Here is a 26594-nt window from a genome sequence, read left to right as displayed (position 1 = left end):
TCATTGCGGAGCATGGGCTTCTCATTACGGTGGCTTCTCTTGTCACAGAGCACGGGCTCTAGGTGTGTGGGCTTCCGTAGTTGCAGCACATGGGCTCAGTATTTGCAGCACACGGGCTTAGTTGCTCCATGGTATGTGGGATCTTCCTGGACCAGGGCTTGAACCCATGTCCTCTGCATTGGCAGGCAGATTCTTAACCACTGCACCACCAGGGAAGTCCGAAAATCTTCAACTTTCTGTCTACTCTTCAACAGCTCCATCATAAGACACACACACACACACACACACACACACCTGAAAAATGTGTCCTATTTCTCTCCCCACAGAGAAAACCTCATTTCAATGGAAGTAAGACACACACACACACACACACACACACACACACACACACACACACACACACACACACACACACACACACACACACACACACACACACACACACACACACACACACACACACACACACACACACCCCTGAAAAATGTGTCCTATTTCTCTCCCCACAGAGAAAACCTCATTTCAATGGAAGTTACTCTTTTCTTCAGGCCAAGGTTAGACCCTCTTTACTTGTGTCCAGGATCTCAGTCTCTATTTATTTTATTTTCAGCTTTTGTCTCTTCCTCTCTAGTGGCAGAATTATATTAAACTAAGCCCTCCACAAAAGTATCCCTCAAACACCCTCTCTTACTTTCCAGCATAGATTTATAAAATGATATCCTCAATTGCTGTTTTCACAGCCTTTGTTCCAATTCCTTCCTCAGGTCACCAGTTGCTGCCCCCCCCCCACTGTACCAAATTTTATTTTGCAGTGTGCAAGGGTACTGACAATGCCACTGTCACTAAACCCCATGCATGTTTTTTAACTCTTGTACTTGAACCCTCTGTGCTCTAGATATTGTCAACTTGTGCCAATGTTATGAAGTATTCACTTCCTTAGCATCTATGTCACTACAGCCTCCCAGGTTTCCTTTTGTTTCCCTGTCTATTTCTTAATCTTCTTCTTAGACCTATTTCCCTCATCCTTGTTCTCCACAGTTCACTTATAGGGTGTTCCTTCCCCATTTTCACACTCACCTTATAGAGTCACTGTCAGGATTATGTGAATTAATATTTGCACAGTCATTCAGAAGAACACCTGCTTCATATCACATGCTACCTAAGTACTTGTTAATCAAATCAACCTCAGCACTCCACAGAGTAATTTTCATTTTTATCTTGATTCTCACATTTCTGTCTCTACAGAGATGTCTACCCTGAGCTCCATGTCTACATATTGAGCTTCTTATTTCGTGGCTCCAATGAGTATCTTACAAATACTTAAAACTCTCCTGCTTTGGATGAAAATATTTATTTAAATCTATTATAGTTAGTAATACATAGTCATAGTAAAATTTTACCTATGATTCATACTATCTCAATAATACCAAATAGAATGCTTACTTTTTTATTGAGATATATTTGACATATAACATTGTGTGAATTTAAAGTGCATGATGTGTAGATTTGATATATTTATACATAACAATATGATTATCACCATAGCATTGGCTAATACCTTTATCACATCACATAATTATCATTTCTTTTTTGTGGTGGGAACAATTAAGATCTAGTCTCCTAGCAACTTTGATGTTTATAATACAGTACTGTTGTCTATAATCACTATGCTGTGCATTAGATCTCCACGACTTATTTATCTACTGGCTATAAGTTTGTGCCCTTAAACAACATCTCCCCAATTTCCCCATCCCTCAGGCTCTAGTAACCACCACAGAATGCTTACTTTAGATTTATACAGATATATCACTTAGATGAAAACCAAACTACATTTTTTTCTAAATGGCATCAAACACAAATTAAATAGACAATTTCTGGATGGTTTTATTGTTAACATTTTTTGTATTTTTCTCATTGTAAAGATGGGAAAAATAAAATTTCTAGGTACCTAGAACTTAGAAGCTTATTATAGTCTTAAAGTTATATTAAAAGAATATACTATAGATATTTTTGAATGAAAAAATTAAATTTGTATCATAAAATTATAACTAAATTGTTGCAAAATACACATAGAAAAAAATTCCTTAAATACATTTACTTTTCTGTTATTGACTTTTTTAAATAAAAAGATATTGACCGTTATGTCAGTTATGGTGATAATAAAATATATCACATTTTAATTATGTGTCATAAAACAAGATTCATTTAGATGAAATAAACAACACATATAATAAGACCTCAAGGGCACAATTGGAATTCCTTGATAGACTATGGAGTATTATAGAGAACATACAGTCATGAGCTAAGGCAGAGACTAGAATGTAAACAACTAAGATCACCGGGTTGCGGGGGGCTGTTGGTGGTGGGATGAATTGGGAGATTGGGATTGACATGTATACACTAATATGTATAAAATAGATAACTAATAAGAACCTGCTGTATAAAAAATAAAAATAATTTTTTTTTAAAAAAAGAACAACTAAGATCACCATCGCAGCCTCTCTAGTGAGCTCTTGTTATTTGGCCCTCTCTGGACGTCTACGCCACACCTCTCTCTATAGACCAGCAAATCATCTGACTCTGTGTATATGTCTACCCCTTGGCAAGTCAGCAGTGGCCAGATGCTAATGTGACTTCATTATTATCCATTCAATAGGAGTTTGGAGAGCTGACTTTATGAGTAGAGAATATGGGCAGGTTTTCTTAGAAGTAAGGGTGGAGAAAAGGAAGAAATAATTAGTTGAATACTTATTGTCATCTCTAGTAAAGGATTAAGTTATAATTGAAGTCCATTATGTTCCCTCTCATTCATACAGTTTTAAATAATTTTTTTTTAGTTTTAAATAATTTTAGTTTATACATTTGTTTTAAATTTCTCCAGTGACTTTTTACTTTCTTTTTTGCAGAACTCTTAATTCATTGATTTGTTCTATAAACATTTATTGAGCTCCTATTAGATACCAGAAAGAACAGATATAATTGCCGCTTTTAAGGACAGAGAAAACAGATAGTAAGCAAATGTGTTACATAGGGATAAGTGCAGTGATTTAAAAAAAACATGAAAGGGAATGGAACATAATCATGGAGGTATTTTGTCTCAGTGTTCAAGGCAGGATTCTGAAAAGACTCCATTTGTGCAGAGATTTGATACAGAACCAATATATCCATAGCATTTATGAGATTGAATCAGAGCATGATTCCAGAGGTGGAGAGGTAAGGAAGACCCTGTGAGTGGGGATTTACCACAGAATTTCCTCTCTGCTGCAGTTGGGAGTGTCTCTACATCCTTTTCCATAAGAGTAATCATAACTTCTCATTTTCCTAATATCTTGCGGCAAATGGTACATACTTAGTTTTCAGGCCCTTAGGATAATTTAATAACCTTTATTATGCAAAATTATGAAAAAAATCCAATCTTAAAATAAAACTTTTCATAGCCCAGAAAACTAACTGGCTGAGTAAAAATTATTCTCTAATTTCAAGTTATAAGGACTGACATACAGTGCAGTGCTTTCTGCACTGGAACATATGATTTGTGATTACAGTTGAGGAATGAAGCAGAGAAGGGATTAGGCAGTGAGGGTTTGTTTTACCTGCCAAGTCTTTCCTTCTTGTTGTGAACTTTAAAAGACACCTTCCTAGAAGAGATTATACAGAACAATTTTCTCAGAACACGTCCCCTCTTAGTAAATAACAACAAAAACCCAACAAAAGCACATAAATTGAGAGAACTGGATACTAAGCATCCTTATAGTATAGGTGATTCTACATTTCCTATAGGAATGTGGCAGGCCATGGCCAGTCCTGCCTCAGGCTTAATCTTTAAGCAACAAGAAATAGAACATGGTAGTCTGTAATTGTGCAGAAAGAAAAGAATCGGCTTACACATTAAAAAGCAAACTCTAGGGCTGATGTATCTCTTCCCACAGCCTAATGACAAAAGGGAAGTGACCCTTGCTTCTGAAACAAATCTACTCACCAAGTTTAGAGATACTTTCTTAAGAAACTAGGAGGGCTCCTGCTATGAACTGAATTGTGTCCCTCCCACCCCAAATTCATATGTTGAAACCATAATCCCCCATATGATTGTATTCGGACATAAGACTTTTAGGAGATAATTAATGTTAAAATGAGGTCATAAGAGTGGTGTCCTAATCTGACAGGATTGGTGACCTTATAGAAGAGGAAGGGAGAGAGATCCTTCTCTCTATATATGCACACACAGAAGAAGGGCCACTTGAGGACATAGAGAGAAGGTGGTTTCTGCAAGCCAAGAAGAAAGCTCTCTCCAGGAGCCTGATTCTGCCAATGCCTTGGTCTTGGACTTCCCTCCAGAACTGTGAGAAATTTGTTTCTGTTGTTTAAGCCATCTAGTTCATGGTATCATCTTATGGCAGCCATAGTAGACTAAGATAGCTCCTATGAGCTTTATCCACAAAATCACTTGTATCCTTACCTGACAAAGATCCATTTCAAGCCGTGTTGGCTGGTTGGAAGTGATAGGAAAGAAAAACTACCTTGAACGAGGTCTAATTCAGCATTCTTGCCAGACCTCAAACCTGGACTAGGTCATTGATGATTGCCTACCTTAAGCATTGAGGCTCTTTCACTCATTTTTTACTAGCTGGCCTATCAACATAAACTTCCTTTATAATATTGCATGCTCAGAGTTCCAAAAAACTTACGCTGCCAACATGCTTTGGAGCATGGTTCCATTCTATGATGACTGCCTTAATCAAATCTGTAGTGTCTTTTTCAAATTTTGACTTAACCATTTTTATTACAACAAATCACACTAATCAATCCACAGAGGAATGTGTAAATATAATTTTTAATAATATTTAAATTTTCTTTTACCAAAACTTCTTTTTAATTTGACAGTATAAAGCAATAACTAAGGCATTTGCTTTAGAATTAGTACATCTGCACAACCACTTGCAAGCTGTTTTCTTAGAAAAGTTATTTTATCATTTTGAACCACTATTTGTTTTCTCTATCAAATGAGGATAAGTTAACAACATTATCTTAGACAGAGTGTGAAATATAAATGAGAAAGAAATAATAATTAAGGCTCATTATTGGAAACTGCTTTTCACATTATGATTTATTATCATTAAAGTGACAAACTGTAATTTCACCACCCCATGGTAAAAACAAAAAATAAGGTGGCTTAAAAGCAGGCATCTAGAGAGAAAATCTAAACAAAGACTTAATCTACAATATGAAAATTAATCCCAGATATTTCAAGAGCTGACTATAATTACATGTTTGAAATGGGGCTTAAATAAAATAGGAATTTGCTCTTTTCAACTCTAGTCTTTAGCCAAGATTTTTTAAAATGCATGTATATGTGGTTTCTATTTCTTCTAAAGTTTGGGAAAAAAAGAGAAAATATGTTACTTAACAGATTTTTCAAGTACCTCTTTTAGATGTTCCCTTGTGTAGACTTCTTCTAATCTGTTCATTCAGGCTTTGACTGATGGGTGAACTTCTGTATCCTCTTCCCAGGTATGAGAGGCAAACACCTAAGTTTTCTAAGGTTTATGACCTATTCCCTTCTCTAATATGGTTCTCTAAGGCTTGGGCCAAAAACCAGCTACCCATATATATGGATAGAGTGATGTGGAAATATTTACACAGTAATAAAATTACTAATGAAGTGTAGAGCTAAAGCTAGGAATAGAAAACATTTCGGCAACTTACTGAATCAAAAATTTCGGCAACTTACTGAATCAAAAATTACAGTAATCATCACAGTAAAAACTTATATTGGTCAGTTAATTGTACTTGTAGGATTAGCAAACCAGAGAAATCAATTATTTTGAGAAATCAATTTTTATCCTGTAGTTCCCACGGTGATATTGCCTAATCATCGTCTTCAGGTCACAATAAAGGTATATCGCAAAAAGAAATAAACAGAGAGAGACTAAGTGATAAGAGAGACTAAGAGATAAGTGATTAATACATTTAATTATAGTTTCCTGCATTGGATTTGGTCTCTATTCCACAAATCTTGTTTATTTTAACGGTGCTTTGAGATCCTATCCTGCCTCTGTCACTTACTAGCCACCTGGGCATATGAGGTTGGAAAACAAACCATGCATCTCTAATATAAATTCAGTATACCTGCCCCACTGGCTACACAGCATTATTATCAAGATTCAGTAACCTGGGGCTTCTCTGGTGGCGCAGTGGTTAAGAATCGGCCTGCCAATGCAGGGGTCACGGGTTCGAGCCCTGGACCGGGAAGATCCCACATGCTGCGGAGCAAATAAGACCATGCGCCACAACTACTGAGCCTGCGCTCTAGAGCCCGCGAGCCACAATTACTGAGCCCGTGTGCCACAACTACTGAAGCCCACGTACCTAGAGCCCACCACAATGAGAAGCCTGTGCACCGCAACGAAGAGCAACCCCCTCTCGCCGCAACTTGAGAAAGCCTGCACCCAGCAACAAAGACCCAACACAGCCAAAAATTTAAATAAATTAAAAAAAAAAGATACCGTAACCTAATAGGTAAGAAACCACTTCAAAAAATAATAAATCATTACAAAATACAAATGTTTTATAATGATATATCTTTGTACTTCTATTATCATTCTTAAAATAAATGTGGTGAATATACCATACAGCCAGAGCCTCAGGAAATTTGATCTTAATTTTAATTGTAGGTCATAGATAAATAATCCTGATACCAAAATAATGCTTATAGTGATGACTCAATGCCTCAGTAATGTGAGATCCCGGGGCGGGGGGGGGGGGGGGGGGAGTTAATAAAGAGATAAGGCTCTGTACTGACTTGTTAGAATTTGCTATGTGGCAAACGTGCAGTTACACAGCCTTAGATCTCTCTTGGGAAACTGCCCAAACATTTGTATTTCCACAATGTATTTATTTAGAAAAATACTCTTTTCCTGAGAAAAATCTGGCTCTCAAATCTCTCACTGAGATTATGCAATTTCAGTAACTCTATTCAGGAACAAGTGTTGGAAGTCTAGTGAGAAATATATTTAACAAAAATCCATTTCCAGACTCTAATTGTTATGAATATTTCGGAATTTTCAGTTGAAAATACTACTTATAAAAAATGAACTTCAAAAGATTTTTTTAAAAAAATAGAAAACTGTAAGAATACCGATAGGGCTTTTTGTCTTCCTCCCCTTACTGTAGATTTATTCTCATGTTACCTTCCTTCATTCATTATCCTTGTCGTTAGGGCGCTGCAAACTCACCCAAAATGAGAAGCAGCCAAGAAAGCACGAAGGTTAGAGATAAAGACAGGCACTAGGTTTTAGTGGGCAGCCCCCCCAGGGTTCAGCCGAACTGAGTGGAGGGAAGTATTAAACACCAAGAGGATAACAACATTGCCACCGCTGAGCAGAAAATTGGAATTATTTTTCAAGTTACATTTTTCCTTTTTTTCTGGTTGTCAGGTTTTGTCTCTCCTGTCTTTCATTGCTACACTGCAAATAAATAAGCAGCCAACATGAAATTTCTTTTAGACGTGGCAAAGTACTCATTGAACTTAGAGATTAATAGTAAAATTTTAAAAAAGAAAAAGTTTAGTGATATGTGATAAGGAAAATCTGAACTAGGAAGTTTAAATTATATAAGCACCATGATGATAATATACACGTAAACACAACATGTGATTTTTCCAGATAAATTTATAAGATGATAAAATAACAAGAGTGTACCCCAAAACTAATGATAAAATAGAGTAATAACTGCCTACATGTTGTTATATGCCTTTCCCAAAATGATGTATTAGAAATTTAATGCTGGGGACTTCCCTGGTGGTGCAGTGGTTAAGAATCTGCCTGCCAATGCAGGGGACACGGGTTTGATCCCTGGTCCAGGAAGATCCCATGTGCAGCGGAGCAACTAAGCCCATGCTCCACAACTACTGAGCCTGCACTCTAGAGCCCATGAGCCACAACTACTAAAGCCCATGCGCTCTAGGGCCCGCATGCCACAACTACTGAGCCCACGTGCTGCAATTACTGAAGCCTGCACGCCTAGAGCCCGTGCTCCGCAACAAGAGAAGCTGCCTCAATGAGAAAGCCTGCGCACTGCAACGAAGAGTAGCCCCCGCTCGCAGCAACTAGAGAAAGCCCGCACGCAGCAACGAAGACCCAACACAGCCAAAATTAAAAAAAAAAAAAAGAAAGAAATTTAATGCTATCCTTCCAGCCTACTGTTGGTCTCTTCCATCACCTGTGAGCTTTTTGCTCTGAATCCTGCCACAAGTTCTCATCCACATCAACATCCATTGCCATTTCCTTTGAGTTGTTCTCACCGAAGCCAAATTGCCAACATATTTCTAGTTCCAATGGACTTGGATTCTTAGAAAAACATTCATTTTACATTAAGATCTGTACTGCCTCATCTTACAACTTGTAGCCCAAGAAACCTCCCATACCTAACCAAATTATCACAAAAATGTCTCTCAGTTTGGGCCTAAGGTCTTTACAAATCAGTGCTATATTTTCAATTGTTTAGATTTTCAGAGTCTGAGATGACATTCTCAACAAAGAATAAGCTCAATATAGCTCAAAAAAGAATAAGCAAAATATTTTGCTTCCGTTTTTACAGTACACCCAAAATGATGTCAAAGATTACTTAAAATGATTATAATAGCTAAAATTTATTGTATTAGTCATCAATCTAATGACCTTTCCATTTAATCCTCACACCCTCTGAAATAGGTTTTAGTAAAATACCCAGTCTATAAATGAGTAAATAGAGGCAAAGAGAGGATAAATATATTGTCAAATTCACATAAGTAGTAAGGTACAGAACTGGTATTTGAAGTTTTACAGTCTGTACTAGGTTACTAGAACTGCCATAAACAAAGTATGACAGACTGGGTAGCTTAAACAACAGAAATGTATTTCCTTTCAGTTCTGGAGGCTAGAGTTTGAGATCAAGGTGTCAACAGGATTTATTTCTTCTAAGGCCTCTCTCCTGGGTTTATAGGTAGTCAGTCTTTCTCTGTGTCTGCTTTCTCTTTTTTTTAATAAAGACACCAGTCATAAGACCCACCCCAATGACTTCATTTATCCTTAATTATCTATTCAAAGGCCTTGTCTCCAAATACAGTCACATTCCGATGTACTGGGGGTTAAGACGTTAACATATGAATTTGGAGAGGACACAGTTCAGCTCATATCACAGTGTTAATCCAGATCCCTCCTCTTAACCACTAAACATGCAAAAGGAAGGGAGGGATGGAGGAGAAAAGGAAGGGAGGAAGGGGCGAGGGAGGGAGGGAGGGAGAGAGATGTTACTTAGGGCATTACTTGGATTGATTTGATGGCTCTTGGTTTCCATATGGGATATAGCCACCTCTACCACAGTAATATACTTGTCAAGCAAACCAGAATAACCTTGAAGGCAGCTGGAGGTAGGGTGCTTTCTAGACAGTGCTGAGACAGATTGACCAATTCTTGGGACAGCAGCTTGGTATGGTGATGTGACCTTGAGCACTGAAGTTACACAGATATAGGTGCAAATATTAGCTCAGTTTCATTCTACTTGGAAAAATTATATTCCCTTTCTGAGCTTCAGTTTTCTTAACATGGGTGTAATATTTCATATAGGATAGGATTTTTAAGAGTATTATAGTTGATATGAAGTTCATAGATGAGCTCATATCCTCAACACGTGAAAACCTCAAAGTTCTTCATTTTTCCTTTCCATTTTTGCTCCTCACTTACTAGATTCACACAGACCACTTGCCTTTCTTTCACATACCCTCTCAAGAATATTAATATCATAAATAAATAGTGAAGTAATAAATAATACATTTCTTTCACCTAATTACCTCTTTTCTAAGCACACCTACTCACCATCTCTTTTGATTGGATTTAAGTAATCACCCTGTCTTCTTTCTTTGAGTTGCAAATTACCTATCACTTAAGCAAAATTTTACAAATAGAAATCTACTCTATTCATTTTACATTTTCTTTGAAAATTTTCTTTTCAAACAAATTTTTCAATTAAAATATTTTATACTTCCAGAAAAGTGGAATAAGCAATACAAAAGACACAATTAGAAAAATAAATGTGGATAAATGGACATTCCATCACATTGATTCTAATGTCTTTATATTTTGGTGGGATTGGTAGAAATAAATAAAACTGTATGGATATATCTAATGATCCATATTGTAACCTAATTTTAATTCACAAAGTTTATCCATATTAATTCATTTATTTATCCTCATGTCAGTCATTATTTTGGGTATTGAACATAGAATTCTGAATGTTATGCTAAGAATGGAAAATGCTTTAGTGATGGAGAGACAGTGACTATATATGCAAATAAATATGTAAGTGGTGATAAGTGCTATTCCAAAAACAAAGCAAGTCATTACTTTTAGGAATGTAAAATGGTGCAGCTGCTTTGGAAAACAGTTTGGCAGTTCCTCAAATGACTAAACAGAACTATCATATGATCCAATAATTTCATTCCTAGGTATATACCTAAAAGGAATAAAAACATATATCCTCACAAAAACTCGTGCACAGATGTTAATAGCAGCATTATTCATAATATCCAAAAAGTAGCAACAGCACAAATGTTCATTAAATGATGATAAATAAATTGTGGTATATTTATAGAATACTTTTAGCAATAAAAAGAAATTAAGTACTGGGACTTCCCTGGTGGCACAGTGATTAAGAATCTGCCTGCCAATGCAGGGGACACGGGTTCGAGCCCTGGTTTGGGAAGATTCCACATGCCGCTGAGCAACTAAGCCCATGTGCCACAACTACTGAGCCTGAGCTCTAGAGCCCACAAGCCACAACTAATGAGCCCGTGTGCTGCAATGACTGAAGCCCACACGCCTAGAGCCCGTGCTCAGCAACAAGAGAAGCCACCACAATAAGCCCGTTCATCACAACAAAGAGTAACCCCCACTCACTGCAACTAGAGAAAGCCTGCACGCAGCAACGAAGACCCAACACAGCCGAAAATAAAGTAAATAAAGTTTTAAAAAAAGAAATTAAGTACTGATATATGCTACAGTATGGGTTAACCTTGTAAACATTATGCTAAATGAAAGAAGCCAGACTCAAAGCCATTTATATGAAATGTCTAGAATTAGGTGATATATAGAAACAAATTATATTAATGGTTTCCTAGGAATGTGAGGATGGGAAAATTGCTGGGGGTGATGGCTAAAGGGTGGGGAATTTCCTTATAGGGTAATGAAAATATTCTAAAATTGATTGTGGTGATGTTTATACAACTCTGTGGTTATAGTTATAGCTATTAAAACATTTTTTTAAATTGAAATTATCAAAATTAAAAGTTTGTGCTTATCAAAAGATACATATAAAATTGAAGAGATAAGATAGACCAAGATAGAATATTTATATATATTTGGCAAAGAACTTATATCCATAATATATAAAGAGCTCCTACAATTCAATAATGAAAAGACAAAAAAATCTTTAAAAAAACCCTCAAGTTATTGAGATAGAGAGTAATAGAGGAACTGGTGGTTGTTACTTTTTAAATATGGTGCTCAAAGAAGGTCTTTTGGAGAGAGGATACCTGACAAGTGTCCTAACTAAAAGAAGGGAGTCTGTCATTCCAGGATCTTGTAGAAGAGTGCCCCCATGACAGGAAATAACAAATTTAAAGTACTAAACCTAGAATGAATATGCTATGTTCAAGAATCAACAGCTTCAGTGGAGCCAAGGGATTAGTAGGCAGTATCCATAAAGCTGAGTAATTACAGAAAAGACTGACAGGAAATAAAGTTGAAAGGGGAGCTGGGAATGACATATTGGACACCTTTTCCCTTGTCAAAATGATCCTCCCTAATGATGATGATGATGATGGGGCTACAGCAAAATATTTCCTATCTCCTGCCTTGTGTCTTTAACTGCCCTTATACTGTTCCACTTAGAAAACATAACCTCAAATGTAATCTGTCCTGACCGAATTTGTCCCTAATATGTACACCAATCAATATTTACATTAATTTACCAAGTTGTGTGACTAGCACACAACAGTTCACTCAGGATATACTTGAATCCTCTGACCTTCATATTCTGTATCTATTCAATGACTCAGTTTTATCAATACTAACTCAAAATACCTGCCCCTTTCTCTGTAGTTCCACTGATAACTCCCTTTTCATAATTTCAATCTGATCTGCAACATTCTAGCTGTTAATTCCACTTATAATTTTTCCCTCTCAACATCTTTCCATACATGCTGGATTTTATTAATGCACAAAGCATATCATACTTTTTAATATTTTTCTAGCTCAGAAAACCTACTGACTTTTTCTTGACTTTTTCTTATCTGTAATATTATCTCTCAAGATATTTTCCAAAAATATTTTATGGGAAAATAGTCCCTTGACATATAAATTTGGAAATGCAGTTACTATATCTCCCATAGAAGATACTATTGCACATTACCACATTAAGCATTCTTTAAAAGTCCTAGAGTTAAGAAACCTATATAAATTTTTAAACTTAGATATAAATATATATTAATCTATGAACACTTTTTAAATATAATAACTAATAACATCTTGCTGAACTGGTATTCGAGGAACATACCTTGACTAAAAAGGTTAAAATTGATGCTGCAAATTACCATTAAAGTGACTATAAAATGTAAGTTATATGACATAACTGTGTTATTCCGCAAAGTGAGGAAAATGTGTTAGTTCAAATGCATAAATTTTTAGAACTGAAATGTAATTTAAGGCCAATCTAGCCCAAGTCAAGCATTTTATGAATCAGGTTCAGAAACGTAAATTTCCGAAGGTTACTTAGGTTGCTGGCAGAGCTGAGATTAGGATTTCTAGTTTATTGCCCTAATGTATAAATACTATTTTTATTCAAGGTAAATAATTTAACATATATTTATCGTCCACTACTATGTGCCTGGTATATGCAAAGATATTCTCACAATTCATCTTGGCACTTAACATTGCATTTGTATTTAATTCAATTGGTTGAGCATAAATTCCTTAAGGGTCAAGGCTTTCTCTAGATTTTTAAATCTCCCTTTGTGACTAACATATTATTATGCACAACTAGTCACTGACTCAACACATTCATGTAATATATTCTTGCTTAAATAACTTCTGATGACAGATCATAAATTAAAGAGGATTTAGCAAGAGTGAAGCCCTCTTCCTGGTTCATAGCTGGTGCCTTCTCGCTGTGTCCTTACATGATGGAAGGTACAAGGGACCTCTGTGGGATCTCTTTTATAAGAACACATCCCATCCCTCATGATCTAATCCCTTCTGAAAGGTCCTGCTTCCTAATACTATCACCTTTGGGAGTTAGAATTCTATATAAGGACTTGGGGGAACACAAACATTCAGACCATAGCATAATCCCACCAACAGTGTTAAAGGTCCACATCCTCACCAACATTTTGTATTGTCAGTTTTTACTAATTTTAGTTGTGGTATCTCATAACAGTGCTGATTTGTATTTTTTGATGAGTAATGATGTTGAGCATCTTTTAATATGCTTATTAGCTGTATATATATAATCTATTGAAAAGTGCCTGTACAATCTTTAATCCTTTTTTTTTTTTTTTTTTTGCGGTACGCGGGCCTCTCACTGTTGTGGCCTCTCCCTTTGCGGAGCACAGGCTCCAGACGCGCAGACTCAGCGGCCATGGCTCACGGGCCCAGCCGCTCGGCGGCATGTGGGATCTTCCCTGAACGGGGCACAAACCCGTGTCCCCTGCATCGGCAGGCGGACTCCCAACCACTGCGCCACCAGGGAAGCCCTGACTCATTTTTAATTGCATATTTATTTGTAGTTCTTTATACATTTTCAATATATAATCTTAAGATATGTGAATTTCAAATACTTCCTCACAACTTGCCTTTTCAGTATCTTAAGGGTGCTTCCTTTGTTGAACAGTTCTTGATTTTAATGAAATCCAATTATCAGTATTTTATTTTTAATTGGTGCTGTTTATATCTTGATTCAAAAATGCTTGCCAACCTCATCATGAATATATTCTCATATGTTTTTTCTCCTAAAATTTAATGTTTTATCTTTCACATTTAGATGGTTGAATTCTCTTGAATCAATTTTTGTGTATGATACCAGGTTGGGTAATACATATTTTTAATGGGGCCAGCTATTTAAGACAATAGAGTACAGAAAGGTACAAGGATGTGTAAGAAGTGTGTTAATCACTGGATAGCTTCAGGTCAGGTTTGTTATCTTGTTTGTCATTTTACAATGTAATTATGCGTTTTGAAATTTAAAAATAAGTTCATTACAATAATATATAATTACATCAGTTCACTCTAGTTGATCTCCACAAATTACAGTTTTATGAATGTTATAACAAGTTGTACTATTTTTTCAGTGGCACGCACACCCAAATCAGTCTTCCACACTGTTCTTAGAAATTGAAATATTTAGTGGTTTCGGTCACTTTTCAGAGGCAACACTGTGGAGAAGAAAATGTACTGAACTAGCAATCTGCTCACTTGAATTCAAGTTCTGTGTCAGTCATTAATTAGCTATGGCTTTCTATAGAGCATACTCATAGTGTTTTCTGTCCAACACCCTTGATTTCTTCTGGAAGCAATAATCTACTCCTCCTGGGAGCTACACCTGTCCACTCCACCCTTAAACTCATATACTTACATTAAGATTTGCAGTGTTTTGACATTTTCCTATTCCCTGACCCCTGACTTTTTTTAGGGTCCACCAAATCTGTGCTAGTCTCCTGTAGCTCTCCACCTCAAACATATTGGTCCAGTGGTGGGACACTTCCAAACTAAAACTATCAATGCTATACTGAAGCTATGTGAATCTAGTCCATGAAGAAAAGTAGTCACACTATTCTGATTAGGCCTTCCATATGCACAATTCCTTCATATCCACAATTCCTCTATATCAGCGGTTCCACATCCAAGGATTCAAGCAACCGTGGATCGTGTAGTACTATAGCATTTACTATTGAAAAAAACCCATGTATAAGTGAACCCATGCAGTTCAAATCCATGCTGGTCAAAGGTCAACAGTGTATATTTATATATGTATATTTGTACATACATTTAAATACATATATATTTGTGAATTCAAATACTTTATGATATGATTTAGGAGTTTTGTAACACTGCTACTGACTAAAATTCAAAAATGTGTTATCATTTCCAAAGGGTGAGAAAATGGGTTATACATTTCACTAGTGATTTTAATGAAGTTTAAAGCAAATGCCATTTATTACTTTATTATTTATTATGACTACACTTTAATGATGTATATTGCAGCTGTGATCCACTATAGACATAAACAGAATATTCTCTAAATTGTTTTTGATGGAATATCTGTTCCTGCATTTCTGAATGTTTACTGATAACATTGCTCTTTCCTTCCTGATTCCGATCGCATCAGTGGCTGAACACGTGCATGTATTCTCTTCTTTTTCTCTTCCCGTGCTGTGTAAACATTACACATTTCCTTCCACTTTTGAATCCAAAGGAAAAATAGCCTTAAAGAAAAAAATTTGTATGTGCTTTTCCATTATTTTTTGCTATTGATCTTTAAATAATTTTGAAACAGGAAGTCTCACTCTCCTGCTGAAATCTGTTTCCTATAGAGAGTAAATGTGTTGATTTACCACTTAAAGTCACTTTTCTGTGAAACTCTTTTGAATCAGATAACTCCCTAAGTTGAGGGAGAAGAACTGGGACAAAGGACTGGCTAGAATGTTAGACAATTTCTTTTTTAACAGTTCTGTTTGCAATCTCATAGAAAACCTGGTTAGGAAATTGGTTATAAAAACAGAAACATACTTTAAAGGAAACAAAGATGAAAATTTGGAAATGTGTTTCTTTTTTGAAATGGGAGTAAAGGGAAAGAGGAATCAGAAATTGAAAGCTGCGTTAAAGAAATAATAGAGGGCTTCCCTGGTGGTGCAGTGGTTGGGAGTCCGCCTGCCGATGCAGGGGACACGGGTTCGTGCCCCGGTCCAGGAAGACCCCACGTGCTGCGGAGCGGCTGGGCCCGTGAGCCGTGGCCGCTGGGCCTGCGTGTCCAGAACCCGTGCTCCACAACGGGAGAGGCCACAGCAGTGAGAGGCCCGCATACCGCAAACAAACAAACAAACAAACAAAAAACAACAAAAAAAGAAATAATAGAAAAATGCAAGAAAAATTAAAGTAAAATTAGTTCTGACTTAAAAAAAGAATAGTTATGAGAAAGATGTGGCAAATAGAATTGCAAATGTAAATGGTTCTTAATACATACTTAGTCATGTTGATCAGGATTACCCATGTCTCTCAGTTATTGCCATTTTAATGTATATTTTCAAGATTGAAATATGACCTCTGTACTTGAATATTATTAGCTATATGCACTGAAAGTATGTGTATCTACAATATTGAATGCTAATACACATGTTTTAAATATGACTCATGGAATTTGTGGACAGAAATGTATGAGAATACACATTAAATGTCATAGAAATTTACATGTGGAGGTATGCATAAAGTTCCTACTAGTCTGTATATAAATCCACATTAACATTTTATTTATTAGATATATCTGTGTTCTGTATTTCAGAGATGATTGACGCAATGAAGAAAGAACATATTTTTTTGGTTTCTGTATGTCTGCTGCTTAGTTGTGCCTCTGCCCCTCTTAATGCTGTTCCTGAGGAAGGTGAAGAACATACAAACATTACAGGTAAAATGTTAAAAGTATTCATCTTTTTAAGCTAGTCAATGCTCTCAATTTTAATACAAAAATTTAATACATTTTTCTCCATCTTGTAGAAAAATCAGTTTTTATTGAAGTGACATTTTTCCAAAATCTTAGTCCAAAAAATAAAGTCACTTTAGCAAGGAAGATCTCTTTTTTCTCAGACTATATATTAAATACTGAAGTACCTCTGAAAAATTGCAAGGAGCAAAATGGTATAGATACAACTCTCTATGAACCTTGATGTCACCCTTTGTCTGGGAAAAGTATGAGAAGGAAAAGGAAAGTACAAACATCTGAGGTTTCAGTCATTCTCTCCTTCTTGCCTTTATTCCTCAAATAAAAACTTCTCAGATGAGTCCAAAGTAAGAATCTAGTCAAGCAGGATACCAGAAGATCTGGGTAATAGAAGATAGTTCTAATCCCGTAAAGTTCTGTGTCTAAAAATAAAATACAGTTGACCCTTGAGCAATGCAGGAGTCGGGGTACCAACCATCAGTGAAGTCAAAAATCCACATATAACTTATAGTCAGCCCTCCGTATCCATGATTCCTCTAGGTCCTGCATTCTGCATGCAGATTCAGCCAACCACAGATCATGTAGTACTATAGTATTTATTACTGAAAAAACATTTTGTGTAAGTGAACCCATGCATCTCAAACCTGTGTTGTTCAAGCATCAACTGTTTTAACAATAAAACAATAGAACAAGGAGGAGACTGTGTAGTGATCGTTATTATAGATTTATTTCTTTCTTAAAAGTAATATTTTGTGGCAAATTAGTAAATTAGTGATAAAAATCTCATCATTGTTAATAATGAGAGACTGAACAAAGTGATAGCTTCTATTCATTTGTATATATGTTTATGATGTACAAAACATATCCATAAATACATTTTGATTTCATATCTCCAACAGCTCTTTAATGTGATTTTGTTCCTTGTACTAACCTTTGATAAAGATTGAATAAATATATCTTATGTGCCTGAGACTCTGGTAGGTGCTAGGGAAGAAGTGATGACTGAGACCAGGTTCTCCAAAATTTCATGGTTTCACAAGGGAGACTTTAATGTAGACAGATTATTTCAGTGTAATGTGGTAAGTGAAATGATAAGAGGCATGTATAAGGGTGCTGCTGTTGATACAAAGAAAAGGGGGACTCATCTAAGCTTGGCTATCTGAGAGCTTGGCACAGGGAAGTGGCCAAATGGTACATGCTACATCACTTCAGCCTGCACCCAAAAATGAGACACTGGGAGCAGATCTGAAGGTCTAGACCAACTGGACCCACAGCTTGAAGTCCATCTGCCCAGGCAGGCCCAGCCTACATCAGCCCCCAGCTGACCGGTCGATAAGAAGCAAACCCAGCTGGGATCAGAAGGGCCATTCACATCCTACCCATGAATGAAAAATAAAGGCTTATTATTATATGCCACCAAAAAATACATATATATTATTGGGAAAATTTCCTAAAGATGGAACATTATTTGATAAAGTAAAAACCATTATGTGCCTTATGAGAGTAGGAATGTGGGCACTATGAGATGGACTCTAATTCTTCCTTCCACTCATTTTTCAAAAGGGATGGCTAAAGTTCTAATATTCTGGAGGTTGGGTAGAGAAGGAATGCGGAGGTTACAGTAAGTCCCAACAGGGCAAAGCAGGCAATCCCATCTTAGAAAGTGGGAGGAGAAAGAGTCCAAGTGTTCCTAATATTCACCTCCTCCAAGCTCCCTCAATTAGGCTGAGAAAATGCATGCCAGTTAACCAGGATGTTCCTGAAACTGTTGCTACTGCCACAGTCAGCCAAGAAACCAGAATTAACCCATCAATAATTAAACCCAAGTTTAAAATCTCTGGATAAATCCAGACCAAACCCACCTGGATAAGGAAAAATTTTGATCTTAAAGCTAGATTTGAAGACCACTTAGCTGACTGGCTGCACAGTCTTATGCAGTTTTGGTTTTCTTTTGTTTTGTTTTTAATTAATCTTGTGATAGCATGATCCTGTGTCTGTATCGATTCAGTTTTGGAGATACCATCTATCACATTATGCCAAGGTCATGCCATCATTTTATAGATGTATGCCATTTCATTGAAATACTGTACTAGCATTTTATTGAAAAACATTACAAGATTTTACGGCTTCTCTCACAAGTCAATAGTAGACCTTTTAAAATTAGTTCAACCAGTAGGGAGAATGAAATAGAGAAACTTTTTGATAAGATAAAAATGATTAAAAAATAGTGGTGATAAGGTTGTTGTTTTTTTTTTTTTTTTTAAATTCCTTTAGACTGGTAGAGACAAGATTAGCAGGGAGCATTTAGAGAAAGGCAAGTATGTTTCATAACATTTAGAATCAGACAGACCTAAGTATGCATGTGTAGTTTGCCACATAGCAACTTTGCAAAATTAGATGAGTTTATGTAAACTCTCTGACTCCCAGTATCCTAATCTATAAGTAAGTGATCTAAATAACTACATTTAAATGGTTGTTATATAAACTGCATAAAAGCATCTGGCATATTTCCTAGCACAGAGGAGGCAGAGTACACGTCTGTGTTCTTCCTTTCCAGAGAAATCAAATATTTTAGTTAGAGAGTCAAGTAGCATATATATAGATAGTAGGTTAACCATAAAGCTCTAGGTTCCCAAACAAATTCCAGGAGAATGAGGATTCTAATAGTCAAGGATATGACACATCCCCAAATATATCATGAGCCTTCCATTCAACATCCCAGGACAGGGGGAGGGAAGACAGATTTTAATTCTCAGACTGTGAGACATAAAATATTGGGTTGGCCAGAAAGTTCCGTAAGATGTGATGGAAAACCCCTAACTTTTTGGCCAACCCAATATAAGAAATTATGAAAATAATTACATATAAACCATAATTCTGTTTATCTTACTACATCAGATTAAAGTCCTGTTACATTGTCTTGTATGTTTTTTCCAGTTTTATGGCCTTAGGTAGATCCTTGTCACAGTCAATGCTTTCTTCAAGTCTCGGGAAAGTTACCCCTGATCCCCTCAGAAAAGCTTAAGTATCTTATTATACACTTACACAGCATCCTGAACTTCTTGAATATTTATATAACTAAGTCTTTAGTGTCCGCATGCTCCATGAAGGGGGGGTGGTCACTGCCACCTAATTTACTATCATGTCTGCCATGACAGCACAGTGCCTGACACATGACCAACACACGATTGTTAACTTTTGAAAAGGTTTATCTAAATTAAAAAATCAAAACAAGACAAACTTTCATCCCTTTTTAGTGGCACAGCATGGCTGTCTGTCCAAAGGGGCCACCTGATCACTCCCCCAAATCAAGAATGCTGTGCCCAAGTGCGAGGTTGCAAGGTCACTGCACAAAAGAATATTCTAATATAGGATTCGTGTAAGAAATACAATAAAATATAAATGGTAAAAATGAGTAACTAGATAATAATTAGTAAAATACATTACTCAAAGTTAATTCTTAGTGTTTTCTTTAGGAAATTGCTATAAAATCATTACCTGCTTTCATCACTGAAACCATTTTTAATTTTTATAAAGTGAAGTTTAGAAAAATTTATTGAGTGGAAATTGTACAATTAAATCTATGTGCTTGACTTAAATGCCAATTAAGGAATCTCAGTCACACAGATCTATGACAGTATCACTCAGTTATTAAGAAGGTGAGCAGTATCTGGTATAAAACTATCTGAGGGTCAATTCTGAAGCCATCACTTATGGTGTGAACTGAACAATTAATTTTTGCAGTGCTCTTTTATAATCTGTAAAGTGGAGATAATAATGCCTAATTCAGAAGTTTGTTGTGATCGTTAAATAATATAATTGCAAAATGTCTGGAGCACAGTAATTACTCAGTAAACGTTAGCTGTTACTACCAGGACAACTGCTACAACTATGGTGTAATATCCTTTGTTTGTGGTGCGCTGCCACCACCTGGTGGCACCATTACTAAATAGCAGGTTGAAAATAAGATGGTATATCCTTAATACAGAAAATGTAAAATAAAAGATTTGGCATGATAATAAAGAATATCAAATATATGAAAAGTCAAAAATGCGGGAATAATCAATGAGAAATAATTTGATATAAGTTATTGATTTATAAGACATAGTTTCCCTAAGTATACAGTATTTGGCAACTCAGGTAAAGCTATGTTCTACAAGTGGCCTATATTAAAGGTGCCTGTCTGAAGCACTGCTTCAATGATTTGGTGTCTGTAGAGTTCTAAAGTAACATTAACTTGGGAATCAAGACCATCATATTGTATGAGAAGTGCTATAGGAATTTCTGAAATAATGGTATGTAGCCATAAGTTATGAAAATGTCAGAGAGTTTTTATTCTAGCTCATTTCTCAAAATTATTTATGTGACTTCTGAGATTCTAAGATCTGCTCCTAAGGATATTTATAGAACTGATAGGTCAAATTTTTGTCAGCCCTACAAAAATGTATATAGAGCAGATAAAACATAAAGTGCTAATTCAGTGACACATTGTGCGTCATCTCTCAGTCAGATGCACCACTTAGGGTCCTTGAAGCTTTCTAACTTCTCACAATTTTTTAACAACTCAGAATGTCATGTGTAGAATTATCAACCTTTAAGTAAAGAAAGGAATATAAATAGCATCCACAATCATGCATAAATGTACTACTCAGAAAATGCTTTCGCTTATTTTTGAATTCAAACTGACAGTTGTAACTTCAGTGATGAAGGGAAAATATATATTTTTCATGTCATTTTTTGTTTATATACAGATATATACAATACTCTAAAATGTTATTATATATTATTAATTTCTAGAGAAAAGAAGTACTTGTGTGTATAATTTAAGAAAATTAATTATTTGTAATTTATAGTATTTAACACCTAAATTTTCATAAATAGGGAATGGTTTAATGTAGTATGATATATACATACATGTATGAATATAAATATTCTGTTGCTTTTTCTTTCATGAGGATTGGAGTCATGTACCAGCCCTGATATTGTTGCTTTTAAAGAGCTGTTTTGTATGTAAAAAATGACACAGCTGTGGATTAGGGAGACATCTCTACTTATCTGTAATGTCAACACATCAGTTACCTTATAACTACTACTCAATTCCATATTGGTCAACTGGTACAAGTTTAAGCAACATCTATAACAAGAGTCTAGAAAAAATATTTGATATTTTTCCTTAAAAGTTGGTTAATAATCAACTATTAAAGTTTAATAAAGTTGGTAAGACCTGTCTCATTTGATGAGTTTATATATTTTATCTAACTTTTTGATAACTTTTCATAGTTTCTTATATCAGCCTATTTTATTATTGTTGCACTTCTCCTTAAAATTAAGATGTATTAAAAATGAATGAAAAGGAATGTTATTCTTTTATTTTTACCTTGTAGATGCTGAGTTGCCACCGTTGAAACTTGTACATTCATTCTGTGCATTTAAAGCAGATGATGGCCCATGCAAAGCAATGATAAAGAGATTTTTTTTCAATATTCACACTCAGCAATGTGAAGAATTTATATATGGGGGATGTGAAGGAAATCAGAATCGATTTGAAAGTCTGGAAGAGTGCAAAGAAAAATGTACAAGAGGTAGGTTTCTGGAGACACTTATTACCCAGAAACCTTTAGAGTTATTAGATCTAATCATAGATTTGATCATTTTAGAAAAAACGTTAAAACTATTTTAACATTCCAAGGAATCTTTTTCACTTTTTTAGCTTTAATGTTCAACTACTGTTTTTCATTTTTTTTATCAGTCATTATAAAATACAGTAAGCTTATTGTCCTATACTCTTCCCCATAATAAAGAGGGAAGAAAACCCTTAAGTTTGCAGAACAGATTTTATATCTGCAACAAATTAAGTGTAATTCAGCCTCCTTGGGTAGCTATGAGTTCACAGGAAATAAATTGTTATTCACAGTGACTTAGACTTTCCTTTACCAATACAATGATCGCATAGTTGTTTCCCTGTCAAGATAATGAATTAATCCAATTTGAGGTTCTCAACAGCTACTAATTAGAAAATTATAGAAATATATATATGAAAGTAAAATCCTTCTCTTTGGAGCCTTGGAATAATGTAGAAAATATCATCCCTGATGACCTATGAAGACCTTACTGAACCCAACTTTTCATAGTTTTACTGAGTTATAAGGTTTAAAAGCATATCACATTCTACTATTAAACTTTATTGAACACTTTTATTCTTTTAATCATGTTAAAACAACTTTTTTTTTCAAATTCTACAAATTACAGTGTTTCATGTGGTTTTCTCTCTTTAGACTGAGATAAATTCCAAACAATTACTGGTCAAAATTTTGAATGTTTTTATCTCAGTTTTATTCTTCTGAATTGAGAGCTACTTGAGAGATAGAAAATCCTGAGTTGTCTTTATTTCTGCAGTTTCTAGTCCCAAATTTCCCCACTGCATGTTCTTAGAGACAGTTGAATTAAACTGTAGGGCCATAGTGATGGTATCTTTAGTTAACACTGGTGTCTTGTTTTTTGCAAAGCAGACAGGTCTGCATTTTCACTCTGATAATGCTTTCCTAAACAGCTTTTACAAAACAGCCCTGGCATCATGATGCTCTCGGCCTATGGGAAAATCTCAGTGTGGTAAAAACAGAGAGCTTTTCTCCTCTGTGACTGTTGTATGCTCCAGACCTGGCAGAAAAGAATTGATGTGAATGAATTTCTTTATCTCAGAGCACTTATTTCCCTCTTTCCTCTCCATAGATGTGCTAGAAATGTTACTAACACAGATTAGGCAGTTCAGTGGTTCTCTGTAGTACCTTTGGTTTTTGTGATTGCCTGGTCATTTTCCATTCATCACAGATTTCTATACCCTGTTCTTTTCCATACTGGGCCAAGTATCCTTTCATACTAAGTATCACTCAGGTTCAGCACCTTGGCTAGAGGCCTGGTTGCCTCATTCTTTGTAATCCTCACTTTTTCATGTAGCAGCCTACTTAATTTCATCAACTGGCCTCTTTCCTGAAATACATACCTATTTAGTTTTTATAATTTACAAATCTTTTATTTCACCATTGTGAAAAGTTACCCTTTTCTTTAGAAATTAATCAAATATGATTTTGTTCTTCAGTGAATGTCCTGCTATAATGTTTTCTCAAACATCATTATTGCCTACCATAACTATATGTCTTTTGCCCCCATCTCCTCATTATCTCTTCAAAAGTCATTGATATTACTGTTTGAATATCTGAGTGTTTTATATAGTAAGCTACTGTTAAGGATATAGCTGACATAGAAGAATTACTAAGCTTTTAAAAAATCACCTAAGGAGAAAATTCCATCTTCAGCTGTGATGGAGTAACTGGAGCTGAACTTTCTCTCCTAATGTAAATAACTAGAAAACTGGGCAAAATATATGAATCAGCTGTTTACAGACATTGATCAAAAGGCAGTGCAGGATTGTGATCTCTGAGAGACGGGAAACACATGAGGTGAACGCTCCGGTCTCCCCAGCAATCTGCATGAAGGCACTTCAGACCACAGTTAAAGGAGGGAAATACCAGCACAGCATGGTGGTCTCCATGGTGGAGGATGTGGAGATTGGAGACTGGTAGACTGATGTGGCTGGGTTTTGAGGGACAATATGTGAGAGAGAATGGACATATGTAGAGAAAAAGCTAAAAAATCTGGATAAGGGTCCCTTTGAGTTTGTTACTGAATAATAAAACTGCATGCACTTGGTGAAATTCCATGAATTTGAGAAAGTAATTACAGGGATTTGTAAGTGGAACAATTCCCAGAGCTCCCACATGACTAGGAGAATTTTACATTTAATTTAGTACTAGGACTAAATTAGACCTAGAGTAAAAGCTACTTTAACCTTGCCATAGTGAAGCTTAAACCAAGCCTTAAAAGTTCCAGATGATCCACAAGTAACTTAACTACTTGCCAGAAGGCACTTCTTTAATGGAAGATGGTAAAACATTCTTTAACGGAAGACAATAAAATCCAGCAGCAAACAGCATAATATTCAAAAATATCTATAATCCCCCCTGCCCAGAATACTAAACATTTGAAGACGAAGCAAACTGTGATCCATAATTAGGAAAAAAGTGCTCAATTCAAACAGACAGAGAAATGACAGAGGTGGCAAAATTAGTAGACAAGGACTTTAAAATAGCTATTATAAATATGGTAAAGGATTTAAAGAAAACATGAACATAATAAGGAGAAAATGGAATATATAAAAGAGAACTAAATGGAAATTCTAAACCTGAAAAATTCAGTATATAAAATAAGAAATTTTCCAGATGTACTTAAAGCAGATTAGACATTACAGAAGAAAAGGTCAGTAAACTTAAAGACAGAGCAATAGTAACTGTTCAAGATGAAGGACAGTGGGGATTAAAAAAAGGCTAAACAAGCAAACAAAAAAGAATATAGCCCAATAACCCATGACAGGAAATCAAGAAGTCTATCAAAATGGGTAATTGGAGTCCTGGCAGTTGGGGCAGGAGATATGTAAACAAAAAAATGGCAAAGAATTATCCACATTTGATGAAAACTGTAACATGTAGAACCAAGAACACTGACAAAATCAAAAAAAAAAAAAAAAGAAAAAGAAGTCTACACAAATGAATATAATAATCAAATTGCTGAAAATTGTGGATAAAAAGTAAATCATAAAAAAATGAGGAAAATGATACATGAGGGAATGAAGATCGAAAGAATCCCCAAGTTCCCATCAAGAAACAATTCACAAGAGAAGAAAATGGAACATCTTATTTGAAGAGCTAAAGGAAAAAATAAACTGCCAATTAGTAATCTAGATCTATTAAAAATACCCTCATAATGGAGATAAACACTTTTTCAGATTAACAATGTCTGAGAAAATTTATTGCTAGCAGACTTGCACTGTGAGTAATAGTAAAAGATTTAAAACTAAAGCACACAGGAAAGGAGGGGGAACATACGAGATTACTGTTGTAAGGTTCTGATACTACAGATGAAAGTGGTATTAATTACTTGAAGCCAAATTGTCATGAATTAAAGATGCATATTAAAATTACATTAAATTTTAATGGTATAATCACTCCAGTTAAAAGGTATATAGTAGACAATATAAAAAAATCACGAACTAAGTACGTGTTGTCTGCAGGAAAGACGTTTTAAAAATACAGACACAGAGAGGTTAAAAGTGAAAAGATGAAAAAAGATATACCATGCAAGCACAGATCAGAAGAATGATTAGTAAAAGTAGACTATAGGACAAGGAATATTGGCAGGAGAAAGGGAAGACACATTATAAGAATGAGGGCCAATTAATCAAAAAACCATAAAAATCCTCAATGTCTATGTGTATGCCTCCATTACAGAACTGGAAAATTTTCAGAGAAAAAACTGACAGAAGTGAAAGGAGAAATATGATGTATATCTTATATATTAAGACTTGGAAGCTGAATTTTTGTTTTATTTTGGAGACCTTCGAGAACTATGGCTTGTAAATTACCATGCCTGAGAATAAAGTCAAGCCAAATATTTCAGAGAATAGGAACTAGGCATGTGTTTAGTTTGATATGTATGCTCAGCTGTCCTTTTGCATGTAAAGCTGTTTTATCAGTTGTTTCCAAATATATATAATCTTGCATGATGTATTTACCTATGTAATAATAGAGACATGGTAACAAAGTTAATAAGGTAGAAAAAATTAAAATATAGTTTGTAAAATGGTTTCTAAACACATGGCTTTCAAAATGTTTGTCTTTTGGTTTAGTTGCTTTTTTCCCATAGCCTATACAAGAACAACATTGTATTTGATTATTATTTTTTGAAAAATAGGTGTATGTAGTGTGGGAATTAAAGAATTAGATGAAAGAGATCAAATTCCC

General features: G+C 35.3%; 1 protein-coding gene across 5 annotated transcripts in view; it reads left to right on the top strand.

Annotated features, from left to right (window-relative positions):
* The window catches only part of TFPI (tissue factor pathway inhibitor), an 82739-nt gene that overhangs the window by 21960 nt on the left and 34185 nt on the right, over window positions 1-26594 (top strand). For 4 of the 5 annotated variants that reach the window (XR_007478393.1, XM_049712249.1, XM_004276920.3 and 1 more), the window contains 2 exons: window positions 16585-16707; window positions 22125-22322. Coding sequence is in view for 4 of the 5 variants with exons in the window: in XM_049712249.1 (XP_049568206.1) it covers window positions 16587-16707; window positions 22125-22322 (319 nt within the window). In the remaining variant the exon portion in view is untranslated. Of the gene's footprint in view, window positions 1-4163; window positions 4340-16584; window positions 16708-22124; window positions 22323-26594 lie in introns of all 5 variants that reach the window. The other variant, XM_033400254.2, reaches the window with a different exon arrangement.

Source organism: Orcinus orca, chromosome 7, assembly GCF_937001465.1.
Source record: "Orcinus orca chromosome 7, mOrcOrc1.1, whole genome shotgun sequence".
NCBI lineage: Eukaryota > Metazoa > Chordata > Mammalia > Artiodactyla > Delphinidae > Orcinus > Orcinus orca.
Note: the sequence above shows the minus strand (reverse complement) of the source record. Positions and strands in the feature narration are given on the sequence as shown.